This window comes from Alosa sapidissima, chromosome 17 (genome assembly GCF_018492685.1).
Source record: "Alosa sapidissima isolate fAloSap1 chromosome 17, fAloSap1.pri, whole genome shotgun sequence".
NCBI classification, from domain to species: Eukaryota; Metazoa; Chordata; class Actinopteri; order Clupeiformes; family Clupeidae; genus Alosa; species Alosa sapidissima.
The window spans coordinates 22,149,921-22,168,809 of NC_055973.1; the positions used below are offsets into that span (position 1 = coordinate 22,149,921).

The 18,889-nt window shown below is 39.5% G+C and overlaps 2 protein-coding genes across 3 annotated transcripts in view; one reads left to right on the forward strand and one right to left on the reverse strand.

Annotated features, from left to right (window-relative positions):
• LOC121688279 overlaps positions 1–18,889 on the reverse strand; it is a 522,978-nt gene that overhangs the window by 188,256 nt on the left and 315,833 nt on the right. The window lies entirely within an intron of this gene.
• Positions 3,557–18,496, forward strand: LOC121688267 (myosin-7-like). Its single transcript, XM_042067743.1, has 38 exons — positions 3,557–3,595; positions 3,991–4,199; positions 4,768–4,911; positions 5,006–5,162; positions 5,316–5,343; positions 5,443–5,548; positions 5,635–5,727; positions 5,839–5,902; positions 5,993–6,091; positions 6,187–6,290; positions 6,956–7,094; positions 7,340–7,458; positions 7,552–7,701; positions 7,787–7,957; positions 8,065–8,374; positions 8,587–8,666; positions 8,792–8,997; positions 9,090–9,213; positions 9,658–9,794; positions 10,162–10,417; positions 10,608–10,850; positions 10,934–11,110; positions 11,204–11,349; positions 11,502–11,592; positions 11,680–12,069; positions 12,187–12,313; positions 12,404–12,522; positions 13,321–13,517; positions 13,613–13,796; positions 13,900–14,065; positions 14,730–14,854; positions 14,947–15,255; positions 15,363–15,566; positions 15,668–15,964; positions 17,233–17,337; positions 17,440–17,535; positions 17,626–17,760; positions 18,369–18,496. The coding sequence occupies exons 2-38, from the start codon at positions 3,999–4,001 to the stop codon at positions 18,387–18,389; spliced, it is 5,820 nt and encodes a 1,939-aa protein (XP_041923677.1). The 5' UTR covers positions 3,557–3,595; positions 3,991–3,998; the 3' UTR covers positions 18,390–18,496.

Sequence of the window (18,889 nt, forward strand, 5' to 3'; positions counted from 1 at the left end):
GCTTTTTCAATAGTGGTGCTTCGGCATCGGGCTAGCCATGCAAATAAATCACTGTTTTACACCCATTTACGAGGCTCAACGTATCTCCACACTTCATTGGTAGACTTCCGAGGGCCCTGACATTTAAAACGAGACATTGAGAACTTTGAAAAAGCACTGGTAGTTTACTTACAAGACGATTTATACAGACAGTATCTTCACGAAGTTTAGCGTTTGCAGCCATCTTGAATTTAGTCACGATAAGTCGAGCAACGAGTAAGAATGAACAGGTATGATAAGGGATCAGATTCCAGAAATAATTCAGTGGAAATGCATGGATTCCAGTTGCTGCTACTGGAAGAAACTGGAATCCATGCATTTCCACTGAACACTGGCAATGGTAACCTTGGGCCAAAGGAGTACAAAGGAAAAGTGATGAGTCTATCCAAGTGGAATAAGTTCAGTGAACTATGGACCCTTTCAAGAGAGTTCCATTATCAGCATCATAGTTGGCCCCACAAGACTTCCTTTTTAACATTCCATATGTTATCTTAATGCAGAGGAAGTAGATTGGGGCCCAAATAGAACGTTCAAGCATTGTTTTTGTTTACCTTGTTGAAAGGGTCCATACAAGCTGACCTTCTCAGGGGGAGGCATTCAGAAAGAATTTCACAAGGCTATCTTTATCCTTAAGTGTGGAGGCAAGGATAACAATACAGCACTGACAGAATGGGACAATGTGGAGGGTGATGACCGGATGCTTGACAGCTGGCTCACCTTGGCCATTCCTTGATTCTCTTCTAATAGACAGCTGGAACCTACGTTTGTAGACAAGGACTATTAGCACCTACTGTGGCAAATTTCACTGACATACTGAGTTGTGTATTGGATTATAAAATATGTACATATCCATATTGAATGTATATGAACATATGACATATGTTTATACTATAAGCATTTTAGGCATCATTTTAAAGTATACTGAGATTATAGATTATGAGTATGTATGCAAAAATATACCACTGAAATTCAAGTTTCAGAGAGTCAGTCATTACCTTCAACTACATACCGTCCATACCCTTACTTGTTCACATCATTGCCATACCCTGCAGCTGAATATGCAAACAGAAGCACTGATATGCTCTATAGCTTATAAAGAGATATATATTAATGCCAAAATAATAATTATTCAGAAATTGTTTAAGACACAGGGATGGTGATGTTTATTTTCACATCAGAAGCCTACACAGTTCAGACACCACCACATCCCAGGGTCCAGTGTCCAGTTATGCAATATTAGACCCTATCACAACAGCACTACAACAGCAAAGTATGGAAATCTATAGACATTTTGCACATATTTGATAGCAAGGAGAAATATACCTACTTATATTATGCATGTCATTTAGAGACTGAGAATCCCTGTTTACTCATCACAGACTCTTCTTTCAAAGACACACATAGCTTACTTTATCCACTAGTGTCTAATAGTCTGTGGATGCTTTCTTCAGTCAGCTCTTCTGATCTTACTGTAAATCAGTGACACGGTTAACAATCTATGTAGTTGCAGTAGGTGTCTTTAATAAATCTCCACTGTGCCTAACAAATTATCACTTGCACTCTAGAATTTATCTGTCACCTCATGGACACTTCTCAGCTGTTCTCACATGCTGAGAAATATCAACACCTCAGCTTCTTAGAATGCCCTTGCCTAACACAACACCATTTAAACAATTTAAATAGATTTCAGTGTCTTGTTAACAACTGACCCTTGAGGGATCTTGAAGCTGTGAGTAATAGATGTTGTTAGCATACAGCCTTGATCTGATTTGGGCTGCACAATTCGCTCTGGCAGCCCTGCTTTCGCTGCCCACTGGAATGTTGAGTCATACTGTTCAGTTACATTTTTAAAAGAACCGTTGGGATAGCACATCCCTATAATTTGATATTAAGAATTACTTTATCAAGAAGCAATACAAATATGAAATTGGGCTTACTTTAATTTTGAATGATGGTCATTGACAGCATCTGACAACTACTTTGGAAAGTACAGCCTGTATATTGCTACCATCCATAACTTGTAATGTTATTCAGCATTATATATATATATATATAACATTTCGGACAGGCTGGTCTTCTCAATCAAAGACAACAAGCATTAAAGTGATGCTTTGTCATCAGCTGCCAGCTAACTGACCTTGACCATGCCTGGAGTAGCAGACAGACCTACATAGGTGTAAGAGGCACACATGCTAACACCTGTGATCATAAGAGAACACTCATAAACAACATCGGAAGAATTTCAGATGGAGTAATATGCCATGGAGATCACTGATTGATTTACTATGTTCATCTTTTAGGGGCAGGGATGCTGTAGCCTACATACACACACAAAAATGGTTTAGATTTGATTACTTTGATACCGCTGACGTTGTGATTGAGACTACAGAAGAGTAGACTACAGGCTCAGTACTATTTCTGTACTTAAGGGAAGACTAAGGAATCAATGATATCCCAAATGGGAGAAGGCAAACTGATGCTTTGCCATCAGCTGCTAGCTGACTGACCTTGGCTATAAAAAACACGAGTTAGTCTTTGTTGTAGGCCATATTTTGGCACCTGTGACCTCATGAGGACACTCATAAACAACTGGGAAATTTCAGATGGAGTAATATGCCATATAGAGCACTGGCAAATGTAAGCAGATATGCTTTACATAGACAGATAAACCATTATTTTGTGATGCATTTACTGCTGACTTTCATAATATTATCTACATCAAAATCAGATAGCTAAATATACACACCCTTTTACTAAAACAGACTGATCAGTCCAACTTATACTTTAAATCCAACATACGAGTGTGGGCAGTTGTTTATATTTATTTTTTTTGCTATCCAGTTGCAAGATATTTTGTGAACATAGTGTGTCATTTGAAATGCTATATTTAACCAATCTGTAACTGTTCAAGTAAGGCCAGCTCTGTGTGAGTATATCCTTTCATGGACAGAAGACTTGCCATAAAAATGATTGACCTCCTCCCCCAGTGATGTTGAACCCAATCAAACTCATCAACTATATCTTTAAATCTACCCTGTAAAACCTAAGGCATGAAAACACAAGAAAAAATACTACAGAAGTAGAATACCAAGAAAAAAAACGAAACCTTTCACTGTTGCTTCTGAATCATCATTGCTGTATAGGTACAAAACCAGTTTATTTCTTGGCAAAAAAACATATATACTGCAGCTTTAACACTACTGAATAAACCAGTTGCCCCCACCTTTCCATTTAAACCAAACTGGAGGTGCAAAGGCTATTTTTGCCGCAACCCTTATAAGAGAGCTGCTTGTTGTATATAAGTTGTGGCTGCTCACAGTCCAGGTCACAATTCCATCACACACAGGTAAGACAATGAAGGAAACCAAAGTAATCAAATTCTATTTTGCCCTAATTTTTTTTTAAAGCTTTAAGATCCAACAGTTCATTGTGATTATTTAATCATTTAAGTGCTTAGACTGAACAATTACAATTTAGGGTTTGCTGGGTAAACTGTTTATTTTCTTGTTAATTTCAGGAAAATATCAATTACTCAAAAGGAAGGTGAACATCAAAGGTACTGTAGTTGGTTTTTATAACTTATGTCTAGATTACACATGTTCTTCATGTTAAACTCTTCATTAGAAGCTGAAAGATGCATTGAGATCTGACTAAGCATACAATTGAAGAAATACAGCATACATAACTTACTTAAACTTTGATCTCGCTATCTAAAATACACTATTTCCCATTAGATTTCATTAGAGATTAAGCGATGCACTGCACTCTCTGGCTAAACATGTCACTGAAATGATACGGTATATTGAACTCAACACTGAAACTCAGAGTTCAGTATCTGCATCGGATGTGTAATTTAACATCAGTCTTCCATTACGTTAAGAGTAATTTATGGATATTGTAACTGTCTACCTTTTACTTCTAACATGATAATATGTAACAATATTTTCAAAGGCTAAACCATGGGAGATGCTCTAATGGCAGAGTTTGGGCAGGCGGCTCCTTTTCTGAGGAAGTCGGACATGGAGCGTCTGGAGGCCCAGACTCGTCCCTTTGACATCAAGAAGGCCTGCTTTGTAGTGGACCCTGAGGTTGAATTTGTGAAGGGAACGATCCAAAGCAAAGACGGGGAGAGAGTCACCGTTGAAACTGAGTTTGGGAAGGTAAAGAAATCTCTTTCACTGTATTCATTCATTCAGAGTCTATTTTATAGCCAGACTCCAGATATTGACTTTACATTTAGGTTCAGGTTTAGGTGAAAGATCATCATAGGGTCCTAATTTGAATGATGGGCAAAGTCTGTTAATTAAACACCATGGTGTGACGGGAATGTTGAAAAATGAACGTTCTAAATAATATCTGGGTTCATTGAATTCAACATAGAATTTGAGAACCTTGAATTGTTGAGGAATGAAATCTTGCGTTAGAATGTTCAAAAACCCACACCTTTAAGGGTTAATCGCAAACCTTGATCAGTCAGCTCAGTGATCCCCCATGCTCCCTTCATTCAGCGTTTGGACTGTTAGATTGTTGTTTTTTAAAGCCATGCCGGAATGGATGACAGGACATCTGCATTATGGGACTTCTATAATTATCTTCATATGTAAATTTAAATGTTTGCAGAGCTGTGAAAAAAGACGTTTAACTACCAATGAATAATGTCCTTGTGACAAAAAGCAAAACAATAGCCAAAGTATGAGATGACAAAGCCATGTTCTCTCCTCCTCAAAGACTGTCACTGTAAAAGATGTAGACATCCACCCCCAGAACCCACCAAAGTTCGATAAAATTGAAGACATGGCAATGTTCACCTTCCTGCATGAGCCTGCTGTGCTGTTTAACCTCAAAGAGCGTTACGCAGCCTGGATGATCTACGTGAGTACAGTGACAAGTGTGTCCTACATGTCAGTTGTCAGTAGATGTCAGAGATTAAAACTAATCATGGTCTATGTTGTATCTCTTTTCACAGACCTACTCTGGGTTGTTCTGTGTCACTGTCAATCCCTACAAGTGGTTGCCAGTGTACAACCAGGATGTTGTCCTTGCTTACAGAGGCAAGAAGAGAAGTGAAGCTCCTCCTCACATATTTTCCATCTCTGACAATGCTTACCAATACATGCTGGCAGGTAAAAAAAAAAAGGCTTGTGAAACCACCATTTTAATCACAGATTAGCAGAAACATAAGTCAACTGAAATATCACTTAAAACGTAATTTCCTATTTTTCGTAAAATCATGTACACATATATTTAATAAAAGGGTTTATGTTTTGTTTTTTTAGACAGGGAGAATCAGTCTCTCCTGATCACGTAAGTATACTATAGTGATGTCAGTATGTTCTATGTCTAAGAAAAGTGTTGATAGACAATAACAATATGAAGAAATAATTCCTCTCTCTTCTTTCTAAGTGGAGAATCTGGTGCTGGGAAGACTGTGAACACCAAGAGAGTTATTCAGTACTTTGCCAGCATTGCTGCTGGTGGAACTGGCAAGAAGGATCCAAATGACAAAAAGGTTGTTATACTGAAACATTGTTATGCTGTGTGTGATTCCACATTGCACATATGATGGGCATACAACACTCTGGTGTTTGTCTTTAGGGAACCCTGGAGGATCAAATCATCCAGTGTAACCCTGCTCTGGAGGCCTTTGGTAATGCGAAGACCATCAGAAACGACAACTCCTCTAGATTTGTAAGTTTAATTTTGAATTGACAAATGTAACTTAAAGAATGTAAATTAAATCCAAGGAATGATATGCCACAATTCATCATGCATATAAATTTTCTTTTTTTTTTTAATCAGGGTAAATTTATCAGAATCCACTTTCATGCAAGTGGCAAGCTGGCCTCTGCTGATATTGAGACTTGTGAGTCAGATCTACTTTATCAAACAATAAAAGCCTATTATTCTTGAAATATTGTTTGCATAACAAAAATGTGTTGTCATCATTTGCCAGATCTACTAGAGAAGTCTCGGGTGACTTTCCAGCTCAAGGCTGAGAGAGATTACCACATCTTCTACCAGATCCTCTCTCAGAGAAAACCAGAACTACTGGGTTAGACTTCCCAAACTTTGCAAGACAAAATATTAAGACATTGAATGTCACTTACTGAGGAGGAAACCTCTGACAATCATACTCTTCTATTTCAGAGATGCTGCTTATCACAAACAACCCCTATGACTACGCTTTCATCTCCCAAGGAGAGACCCAAGTAGCCTCTATTGATGATGGTGATGAGCTTCAGGCCACTGATGTGAGTAAAGCTGGCCTTAAAAGTCTAGCCTGGCCACGCCCACCTAGATCTCCTAGAAGGATACTAGTCTGGAACACCATAGTTCACTAAAGTTTCCATCGGTCGGCAGATTAGCTGCCCAATCAGCGGCGAAAGAGGATGACGCTATAGTTTTAAAATCGAAAGTAGCTGTGGTAAACGGTAGTAGCAACGATCGAAGGCCACAAGGCCAAAATGTTTGTTACCCATGCTGCTATGAGGTGAAAATAAAACCATCAAAAAGAAACGATTTTGGAGTGTGACCCACATACATTGTTTCCTGACTGCCAATGCTGTTTATTGTCAGTTTGTAAAGTTTAGGCGAAGTAGGAATTAATGTTATGAATCCCTGATCAATGTGATTGGTTAGGCTAGACCAATGATTTCAAAGTTAGCGCAAAGTCTATGCCTGTCGCAATGCGAGTCTGGGAAAGGTTTCCCAATCGCGAGTGACCAGACCAGTTTGGATTACCAGGCTATTAAAAGTCAGCTGGGGAAATACAAACAAGAATTTTTCTATATTATTTCCATATGTAGAAATAATGACATTTCCCTATTCTTGTAAAATATCAGTGTGTAACAAACAGTAACTTGCACATCTGCAATGTGTGTTAAATTGACCACTTTTTCTATTATTTACTCCATAGGATGCCTTTGATGTGCTGGGGTTTACTCAAGAGGAGAAGAACAGCATCTACAAGCTGACTGGTGCCATCATGCACTATGGCAACATGAAGTTCAAGCAGAAGCAGAGAGAGGAGCAGGCAGAAGCTGATGGCACTGAAGGTGTGTACTCCAAACACTGCCTCATTATGATGTAAATCACCACAGCATTTGTACAGTATTTTCACAATTATATGACTATGCCTTAAACATTTTTAAAAATATAGTTTTCAATTAACATCATGGTGCAACTATTGCTATTAAATGTTTAAAGATATCATCTCCTGACAACTTGGTCAAACAATTTATGAAATTATATCCATAGAAGTATAAATCTAAGATTACTGTACAATGTGCTTTTTCAACAGATGCGGACAAATCTGCTTATCTGATGGGCCTGAACTCTGCTGACCTCATCAAGGCCTTGTGTCACCCAAGGGTCAAAGTAGGAAACGAGTGGGTCACCAAGGGACAGAATGTTCAGCAGGTGGATATAATACATGTTTTGTCAAACCGTTTTACTCTTTATCAATCTACAATGCATTGAGTGAGATTTCATTACACACTTCATATTTCTAAGGTGTACTACTCTATTGGAGCCCTGTCCAAGTCAATTTATGAGAAGATGTTCCTCTGGATGGTTGTCAAAATCAACCTGACCTTGGAGACCAAACAACCTCGCCAGTACTTCATTGGTGTGCTCGACATTGCTGGATTTGAGATCTTTGATGTGAGTTTCTAAGGAAAAATTAACAACTATTTTAAATTAGATGAATGGTGGTTACATTTTTAAATCACTTGATTTTTTCTTTCAGTTCAACACCTTTGAGCAACTGTGCATCAACTTCACTAATGAGAAGCTGCAGCAGTTCTTCAACCACCACATGTTTGTGTTGGAGCAAGAGGAGTACAAGAAGGAGGGCATTGAGTGGACGTTCATCGACTTCGGCATGGACTTGCAGGCCTGTATTGATCTCATTGAAAAGGTAACATTGTTATTTGCCTACATCTTCTACTAGATTTTTTTAAAATGACTATGAATTGTGTATTTTTGATTACCTATTGTTTTCTGCCTTTACTATTCTTCATCTAGCCCATGGGTATCATGTCCATCCTTGAAGAGGAGTGCATGTTCCCCAAGGCCAGTGATTCAACATTTAAAGCCAAGCTTTATGACAACCACTTGGGGAAATCCAACAACTTCCAGAAGCCCAGGATTGTCAAGGGGAAACCAGAGGGCCATTTCTCCCTGGTCCACTATGCTGGCACTGTTGATTATAACATTGGCAACTGGCTGGTGAAGAACAAGGACCCTCTCAATGAGACCGTGGTCGGTTTATACCAAAAGTCCACAATGAAAATGCTTTCAGCCCTCTTCATTGGATATGCTGGGGCTGATAGTGGTAAATCTATCTATTACATAGTAGCAAGACTCTAGAATTAGGACTAAAAGTATAAAATGAATTACCGAGTCGCTATGGCAAAAGTAAAAAACTGGAGTACACAGAGTTGTTTAGATCATTCAGTAATTATGGAATGAATCATTTCTGTCCACACGTGAATAGAATCTAATAAAACCTCAACCAAAAGCTTGAATTAACACACTTTTTTTCAGCTGATGCTAGTACTGGTGGAAAGGGCAAGGAGAAGAAGAAGAAAGGATCTTCTTTCCAGACAGTGTCTGCACTGCACAGGGTTAGTGATTACCTGTACTTCTTAATTCAATTTATATTAATTCATTAGTTCTTCTTTAATTTGTGAAAATGATACTCATGCTATTTGAATGGCTAATCATTCAAATACAAAATGTCTTACAACAGGAGAACCTGAACAAGCTGATGACCAACTTGAGGTCAACTCACCCCCACTTTGTGCGCTGCATAATCCCCAACGAGACCAAGACTCCTGGGGCCATGGAGAATCCTCTGGTCATGCACCAGCTGCGCTGTAACGGTGTGCTGGAAGGCATCAGGATCTGCAGAAAGGGCTTCCCCAACAGGATCCTGTACGGAGATTTCAAACAAAGGTAAAATCAGCTATTTTTTGTCTTAATTATTATACTTTTCTTACAACAATATGAAGAGAATGTCTATATCAGGACTATTTTAACCTCTTCAGATACCGTATCCTGAATCCTGCTGCTATCCCTGAAGGACAGTTCATTGACAACAAGAAAGGGGCAGAAAAACTACTTGGATCCCTGGATATTGACCATGAGCAGTATAGATTTGGACACACTAAGGTGCTTTATAGTATAATGTTCCCATAATACTTCCATGATAAAGCAAACACTGTGTGACAATCTGACACTTAATGAGGTATCTTTTTTTTTTTTAAAGGTAACTACTTTTGGTGTCATCAATTCAATTTCATATTGATGGTTTATGTGCAGGACAGATTAACACATCTGTCACTTTCATAAGCCATGCAGGTTAAGCACAATGTAGTTTGATGGTTCAGTTTGGAAACCATTTTGGAAAAGAAATGTAAACAATACCGTTAAAAAAGGTGAACATATTAAAGAACTTTTTATTATAGCCAACTGGGTAGATGGCAGAGTTTGCAAGGTCTTTGCATTATTTTCAGGCAGTATACTTAAACTCTAAAATGCTGCTTGAAATATTTGAGCTTGTGTTGTGAAGCCTAATAACATTCTAATTCTAAAATATAAACTGTTGATTCAAAGGTGTTCTTCAAAGCTGGTCTCCTGGGAACCCTTGAGGAGCTGAGAGACGACCGTCTCGCTCTGATCATCACTGGTATCCAATCAAGAGTAAGAGGTCTTCTGGCAAGAATTCAATTCCAGAAGATTGTTGAACGCAGGTAAATTGATTTACTGATTGAATGAAGGATGTCATTACACAAAAATGTCCACAGAGCAAGGAAGTAATAATAGTTTTAATAATCATTTACAGTACATTTATAAACAATGCTACAGTCTACTTCTTTACATTGAAAGACATTGCATTCAACATTTCCAACAGCTATTCTTCATAGCAGGGATGCAGCTGAAGTAATCTGACAATTTGACATTAATTTTTTTACCTAAATGTACCTTCCTAACCATTGAACAAAACTCTGTGGGTGAAAAGCTTATATTAAAAAAAAAATATCTTTTCAAATGCTCTGTAAAAAGACAATAAATAATAACATCTGTGTTCCTCTTATTTTTTTCCTTTCAAATCTTCAGGGATGCCCTTCTTGTCATTCAGTGGAACGTCCGTGCATTCATGGGTGTTAAGAATTGGCCCTGGATGAAGATGTACTTCAAGATCAAGCCTCTCTTGAGATCTGCTGAGACTGAGAAAGAGATGGCAAACATGAAGGAAGAATTCCTGAAGCTGAAGGAGGCCTATGCAAAATCTGAGGCTCGCAGAAAAGAGTTAGAAGAGAAAATGGTTTCTATTCTCCAAGAGAAAAATGACCTGCAACTTCAAGTCCAGACTGTAAGTATGAAACACAGTTTCATAAACACAAGTTCTGTTTAAACAAAACAAAAGGATAAGTATTCCTTATTTTCATAACAAAAATGACTTCAACTTACATTTCAAATGTGTAAAATAGAGTATAATTCATATAAACATACGGTAAACATAAAGTGCAAAAGTCCATAGTAAAAAAAACTGTTGCTCACAGGAACAAGATAATCTTTGTGATGCTGAGGAGCGATGTGAAGGTCTAATCAAAAGCAAGATTCAGCTCGAAGCAAAATCCAAAGAGCTGGCTGAAAGATTGGAAGATGAAGAGGAGATGAATTCAGAGCTGACTTCAAAGAAGAGGAAGTTGGAGGATGAGTGCTCTGAACTCAAGAAGGACATTGATGACCTGGAGCTCACACTGGCTAAAGTGGAGAAGGAGAAGCATGCCACTGAGAATAAGGTCAGTCCATTTGGACCTGATACTGTCATAATAAGTATACTTTCCTGTTGGACAGTGTTCGGACTATGGGGTTTTCTTTTCAGGTGAAAAACCTGACTGAGGAGATGGCTGCTCTTGATGAAATCATTGCCAAGCTGACCAAGGAGAAGAAAGCTCTTCAGGAGGCTCACCAGCAAACCTTGGATGACCTTCAGAGTGAGGAGGACAAAGTCAACACTCTGACTAAGGCCAAAACCAAGCTGGAACAGCAAGTTGATGATGTACGTTAGAACGACAAGATGATTGACCTTATGATTATTCAGTACATTGTCAGAAATATTAATCTATCTTTATCTATCATCCTTTGCGTTCAGCTGGAGGGGTCCCTGGAACAGGAAAAAAAGCTAAGGATGGATCTGGAGAGAGCTAAAAGGAAGCTTGAGGGTGACTTAAAGTTGTCCCAGGAAAATGTGATGGACCTAGAGAATGATAAACAGCAGCTAGAGGAAAGGATTAAAAAGTATGTTGCACTGATTACATGTAAGACTAAAAATACCATGTTAGCATACAGCCTTTGGGTCAGAAAAGACAATTCTTCAAACTTTTTTATTGTCTCAGTGAATATTCCTGTAAACAACCTATACATTTATTCAAACCTGCTTTTCTCCACAGGAAAGACTTTGAAACAAGCCAACTTAACAGCAAGATAGAGGATGAGCAAGCAATGGGAGCCCAGCTCCAAAAGAAACTGAAAGAACTTCAGGTACAGAGTACACAATGATTTGAAAAACTCAAATTGTACCATGGTCTTGTTGGATGTTTCATCTGAGCTCATTTCTTCTTGATAAAGGCCCGCATTGAGGAGCTGGAAGAAGAGCTGGAGGCTGAGAGAGCTGCCCGAGCCAAAGTGGAGAAGCAGCGGGCAGACCTGGCCAGAGAGCTGGAGGAGATCAGTGAGAGGCTGGAGGAGGCTGGAGGTGCCACTGCTGCCCAGATTGAGATGAACAAAAAGAGGGAGGCTGAGTTCCAGAAGCTGCGCAGAGACCTCGAAGAGTCCACTCTGCAACATGAGGCCACTGCCTCCACACTGAGGAAGAAGCATGCAGACAGTGTGGCTGACCTCGGGGAGCAGATTGACAACCTTCAGAGAGTCAAACAAAAGCTTGAGAAGGAGAAGAGCGAGCTCCGTCTGGAGTTGGACGATGTGGTCTCCAACATGGAGCAAGTCTCCAAAACCAAGGTAAAGACTGAAAACTATCATAACCATAACTTTTAACAACTTTGTAGAATTGTTTTAGATATTAGATATCTTCTTATCTTAGATATATTCTTATTCCACTTAATTTCCTGTTCTCAGGCAAACTTGGAGAAAATGTGCAGGACCTTGGAGGATCAGATGACTGAATATAGGACAAAGTTTGAAGAAGGCCAGCGAAGCATCAATGACTTCAATATGCAGAGAGCTAAGCTACAAACGGAAAATGGTACACACAAGTTATAGCCATAACAAACAAATTTGAATATACTGTAGATATTCCATCTGTAATGACAGATTTCACTTTTCAACTAAATAGGGGAGCTTTCCAGACTACTAGAAGAGAAGGACTCTCTTGTCTCTCAGCTAACTAGAAGCAAACAGTCTTATTGCCAGCAAATAGAAGACCTTAAAAGACAACTGGAGGAGGAAGTCAAGGTATTTAGAAAAACATGTCGTCATATAAAATGATATAGACCCCTTCAATGTTTGTAATCATCCAGAGCATAGGTTGGGTGCGCGAGCAGCAAGGGGTCAGAAAAATGGTGCAGCTAATAGACCGGCATGTTGAACTGTCAAGATATGCACTGTTATTGTTACCCAAGGGCCACGAACCGTACCTTAATAAATTAGTCTTAGCTAATGTCTGCCTGATCCTGAGCTGATGAAAGAATTGTTAGACGACGTTAGCAAGTGGCCAGAGATTCATTAGCCTGACATATTTGGCTATCTGGTTGACAAGCCCAGTGTGTATACATGCAAAAAAGTAGGTATTTTTTTGACGTTTCCTTGACGTTTCACACACAAACACACACACACACACACAATTCAATGGGATGGAAAGCTTTCTGACCCCAAGATGCACACACCTTTTCTGGGACGTGAACCGTGAAGGGGTCTATAGGTTTGGTTTAGTGTTTTCTTCTGAGCTACACTGAATGAGAAAAGTGAGTGATCTACTGTACTTGAAGCAAGATAATATACGGAACTGCTTTTGTTTAAGTGGTGTATGGGCAATATAGTTTTTATGCTGCATTGGGAAAACCAATGTTTTACTCACACCAATAGTTTTGTGTATTTTCTAGTCAAATAATGGTGTCGTTAGAAGCTACTGGCATCAGTGACTTAGCCTAAGATTTTTTTTGTGCTTGCACACCATGATTTTTACTTGAATGTGAGAGTCTAATAGGCCCACTGTAGATCCCCAAGGCTTCAGATGTGCGTATTGTTTCCCAGGCTAAGAATGCACTAGCCCATGCAGTGCAGTCTTCTCGCCATGATGCTGACCTCCTGAGGGAGCAGTATGAGGAGGAGCAGGAGGCCAAGGCTGAGCTGCAGCGCAGTCTCTCCAAGGCCAACTCTGAGGTGGCTCAGTGGAGAACCAAGTACGAGACTGATGCCATCCAGAGGACTGAGGAGCTGGAAGATGCCAAGTAAGGCCCCCAGAATTGACTGTATGAATTGTTTAAAATCAATGGTTAGACATTGCATGTACATTCATCACTCACTTTCAATTATTTTTCCACAGGAAAAAACTTGCTCAGCGTCTGCAAGATGCAGAGGAAGCTGTGGAGGCTGTTAATGCCAAATGCTCCTCCCTAGAGAAAACTAAGCACAGACTGCAGAATGAGATTGAAGATCTTATGGTAGATGTTGAGAGATCCAACGCGGCTGCTGCTGCCCTGGACAAGAAGCAAAGAAATTTTGATAAGGTAGTAAAACACATTCGTACTAGGTATTTAACATCCTATACACTTTCTAGTCCCAGGAAAAGTAAGTAAATAATAATGATGGTACCTATTCCAATATTCTCAGGTCCTGGCAGAGTGGAAGCAGAAGTATGAGGAGTCCCAGACTGAGCTGGAGAGCTCCCAGAAAGAAGCGAGATCTCTTGGCACTGAGCTCTTTAAACTCAAGAACTCTTATGAGGAATCACTGGATCACCTTGAAACCATGAAAAGGGAGAACAAAAACCTTCAAGGTTTGTCTGCATCCATCTGAACATAAATTATATGACAGTTATCTGTATAAATATTGAGATGTTACCCTTCACGGCAAGACCAGTCAGAAGTTTCAAGTGTTTTGAGATATTTAGGGATGCAGAATGTTTGCTAAAATGGTAGAATTTTACATTTTGACATAATTTCACAGTATAAAGTCTACACTTTCATCTTGTAAATAAATGTTGTGGAAATTCTTAACTTATCATGCTGGTGTCTTGCTAGCCATCACCTTTTAGTTTTCTAACTCTAATAATAGGTTCAATGAGTTTCATGCTGATAAGACTGTTCCAATGTGGCCTACAAATACAAATGTGCCCAATTTTGAGAGCGAGAGGGATTGTGTAGACCTAACTACTTTCCCAACAAAGTTAGTGCTGACATATGACGACCATAAAACAAATAAAACACACTTGCAAAGACTACTAGAGGCCATCACATCAGCCACAAAAATAGGCTAGGATGGAAGCCTAGCAATGAAATAACCCAACTTTTTGATGTGTTCAAGACACCTACTGTATTCTGCTCACATTACTTAGTTATACACATTCCTTACTTAAGCTTAATGATGATAATGATGAACATTTTCTTACTTTGAAGCTTCTGATAGTCAAATACATGAACCTATTTTTCCTATCCTAATAGAGGAAATTTCTGATCTCACTGAACAACTTGGTGAGACTGGAAAGAGCATTCATGAACTTGAGAAGGTCAGGAAGACACTTGAGCAAGAGAAGGCAGAGATCCAGACTGCTCTTGAGGAAGCTGAGGTATATCAAAAGATACATCCCTTAAGGTCCAGTGGGGACATTTATTAATATTCCTTTGTATGGCAATATACTATATGCAAATATTTCCACAGGCTACTTTAGAGCATGAAGAGGGCAAGATCCTCAGAGCTCAGCTGGAGTTCAATCAGGTCAAAGCTGACATTGAGCGTAAACTTACTGAGAAGGATGAGGAGATGGAGCAGGCCAAGAGGAACCAGCAGAGAGTGGTGGATACCCTGCAGACCTCCCTGGAGTCTGAGACTCGCAGCAGGAATGAGGCTCTCAGGGTGAAGAAGAAGATGGAGGGAGACCTCAATGAGATGGAGATCCAGCTCAGCCAGGCCAACAGGCAGGCATCTGAGGCCCAGAAGCAGCTCAAGGGTCTGCATGGACATCTGAAGGTTAAACAACAAAATTGAACTACACTGTAATATTATTACACAGTTGTTTGCTCTGTACTAACACAAACCTAATTCAAGATTAATTTTAACATTTCTGTCAACAACAGGATGCCCAACTGCAGCTGGATGACGCTCTGCGTAGTAATGATGATCTCAAAGAGAACACTGCTATTGTAGAGAGACGCAACAATCTGCTGCAGGCTGAACTGGATGAGCTCAGGTCCCTGGTGGAGCAGACTGAGAGAGGCCGGAAACTGGCTGAACAGGAGCTGCTGGACGTCAGTGAGAGGGTGCAGCTGCTGCACTCTCAGGTAAAAGCCTAAACATGGTGGTTTTCAGATTTATTCATATTACACAGATTATTTCACAATGTGACACAGACCATCTTGAACATTTCTGTATTGCTACATAGAACACCAGCCTGCTGAACCAGAAGAAGAAGCTGGAGGGTGATACATCCCAGTTGCAGAATGAAGTAGAGGAGGCTGTGCAGGAGTGCAGGAATGCTGAGGAAAAGGCCAAGAAGGCCATCACTGATGCTGCCATGATGGCAGAGGAGCTGAAGAAGGAGCAGGACACCAGTTCTCACCTGGAGCGCATGAAGAAGAACATGGAGCAGACCATCAAGGACCTGCAGCACCGTCTGGATGAAGCTGAGCAAATCGCTATGAAGGGTGGCAAGAAGCAGATCCAGAAACTGGAGTCTAGGGTAAGTACTATGTTTTTCCCATTTCTCAAACTGTATTTTGGCATCACTTTCTATGAAGGTCATCTCTATGATTTAAGCATACATTCATAACACCATATAATGTGTAATTGTATAGTAAGTAATCATAACTGTTATCCTCATTTACAAACAATCATGATTACAACAAACAAAGTTCATAATATGGTTATACCAGATCGTATCATTGTGGATCAAGTAACTCTGATCATGCTACATAATTGCTCTTTTTAAATGCACTATTTTGCCGGTGATCACACACGTTATTAATTCATCACTCAGTTTTGGAGATGTACATTTTTATTTCATACAAGCAAGGGTTACTAATTTCTAATTTACTAAGTTGCTAAATTCCTACTAGTCCCTAAGCAGTCTGGTTTCAAGAGCGCCCATTCTATTGAAACTGCTCTTTTATCTGTGACTGAAGCATTGAAGGTAACTTAAGCTTCTGCTCACTCATCAGTTTCTGATAAGGCTAGTTCTGATCTAACTCAAGATCAGTTTTAGTTGGCTTTCATATGTTGACATAAATACTCTCCAATAATATTCATAAGAAATGCATCCACTTTAGGCAATCAGTTTTATATGAATGCCACGTAATGAGAACACACGCTATTTCATGAACTCCAAAGATGAACTCCACGGTGAGACCGTCCGTAAAGAAATGCATTTCCTTCCTTTGCACACTAGAGGACAAACCAGGCTTGAATGCCAACAGTAGCGAAAGCGAAACTAAATCAGTACAGTTGACCGTGAGTCAGATCTGCTCCAAAATGTTATGGGTTTGTCCTTGGACCACTCCAACAAACTTAATGGAAATCGGGCCTGCAGTTTTTGCACAATCCTGCACACAGACACAGAAATAGACAGACAGACAAAACACACCGAAAATATTACCTCCTGTTGGAGGTTATGAATATAAGGTAGGGCCTGTTATTCCATCTTGTGAAATCACTACATATAAGTTGTTAAATGCATTATGCAGAATGACCAGAGATCCTTGGCCCATAATGATGTAATCTGGCTTAACAATGTGTTATAATACATTATGGTCAACTGGTCATAAAGCATTATGAGTCCCATGCTTGCTTGTAAATGAGTATAACAATTGTTATTATTACTAATGATTGCTTTAGATCGTGTCATGAAAGTATGCATAATGATTCTAGCCATGGCCTTCATAGAAAGTGTTACCTTTAGTTTTAAATCATGTTGGATTGTGATTTTTCTATTACATGTGCTTGTACACACAGGTGAGAGAGCTGGAATCTGAGGTGGAACTGGAGCAACGCAAGGCCAATGATTCTGTCAAAGGAATCCGTAAATATGAACGCCGCATCAAGGAGCTCACTTACCAGGTACTAAAATATTCAGAATCCAGAATAAAAATACAACTTTCACCCTCTTATATGTTCTCCATCTAATTCAACATGCTGGCTTACCTAATTCTTTACCCTTAGACCGAGGAAGATAAGAAGAATCTGCATCGTCTTCAGGATCTGGTAGACAAACTGCAGCTGAAGGTCAAGTCCTACAAGAGAACAGCAGAGGAGGCTGTAAGTGCTCAGATAATTCACCACTAACTTCATAATACTTCACCATAAAGTAGTCTAAAACCTGATTTTGTGACTAATTATATGTTTCAGGAGGAGCAGGCCAATAGCAATATGGGCAAGTTCCGCAAGATTCAGCATGAGCTGGATGAGGCTGAGGAGAGAGCTGATATAGCTGAGTCTCAGGTCAACAAGATGAGAGCCAAGAGCCGTGATGCAGGTGGCAAGGTGAGTACACTTTCCTCTATCCTGTAAGCACAGAAGACTTGAAATTTACCTTAAAAGCAAAAACAAGCTGAAATGACTTACTGCAGCTGACAGGATATGTAAAGCACCCTCTGTCCCTCATATCAACATCTTTCTTTAACTCCGAAGCACAGTCCGAACACAAGCCATCTACCTAGGGAAAAGTGTGCCCTATGATCCGACCTGTCAAACCTCAATTCTTTCTACCTTAGAGTAAAGTATCAACACTGATAATAAAGTATAATTGAACAAGTTCATCCCAACAAACAACAACCAACAGAGGAAGGGGCAACTCAGTCAAAATGTCAAAAGTTTCAAACTGAATTTAAACTGTTTATTTTACATTGATAGAACAAATTTAGAGAAATGTCTATGGCATTAGTCCTGCCCACTTAAAGCCTACGGTTTGCTGAGGGTCTGCAGTTCAGGAAACAGTTAAAAAAGCAGACAACAATTTACTGCTTAGTATTAATTACAAGTGATTTAACTGCAGAGGTTGAGGTCATGTTAAATTATTAATCTAATCCATAGAACACATTCAAATATCACTCCTAATCATTTTCCTTTTTCTGCCTTCATTTTTCTCACAGAAGGGGCATGACGAAGAGTGAAGCTCTGTCGTGGGCCTTTTCTGACATCTTTCCATGCAGTACTCTGGAGCTTGCCTCTGGCTCCCATCATTTTAGTGCAGTAGAATAAAAATACACTACAATTGGAATCTCATGTCTGTCCTCTGGAGCTTGCCTCTGGCTCCCATCATTTTAGTGCAGTAGAATAAAAATACATTACAATTGGAATCTCATGTCTGTCCTTATTTACACTCTAAAGATGCAATGATGTACTTGCATTTGACCACAGTCTGATTTCTGAAATAATTTGTTGACAGCTCTACCCAATATGCTCCCCCAGTCCTCCCTCTAACCTCATCTATATTCCCTGCCATCCTGAGCGCCTCATTACCTCATATTCATACTTGTACCTCTGTTGCCCCTCAGCCTGGTTCTCTGTATTTCATGACTATTTGTCTTGGCTACAGTGAAAATAAGGGCTACCATCAAGTGTACTTCAACATCTTTCCAAATTACCACAAACTACACAATTACATATATAA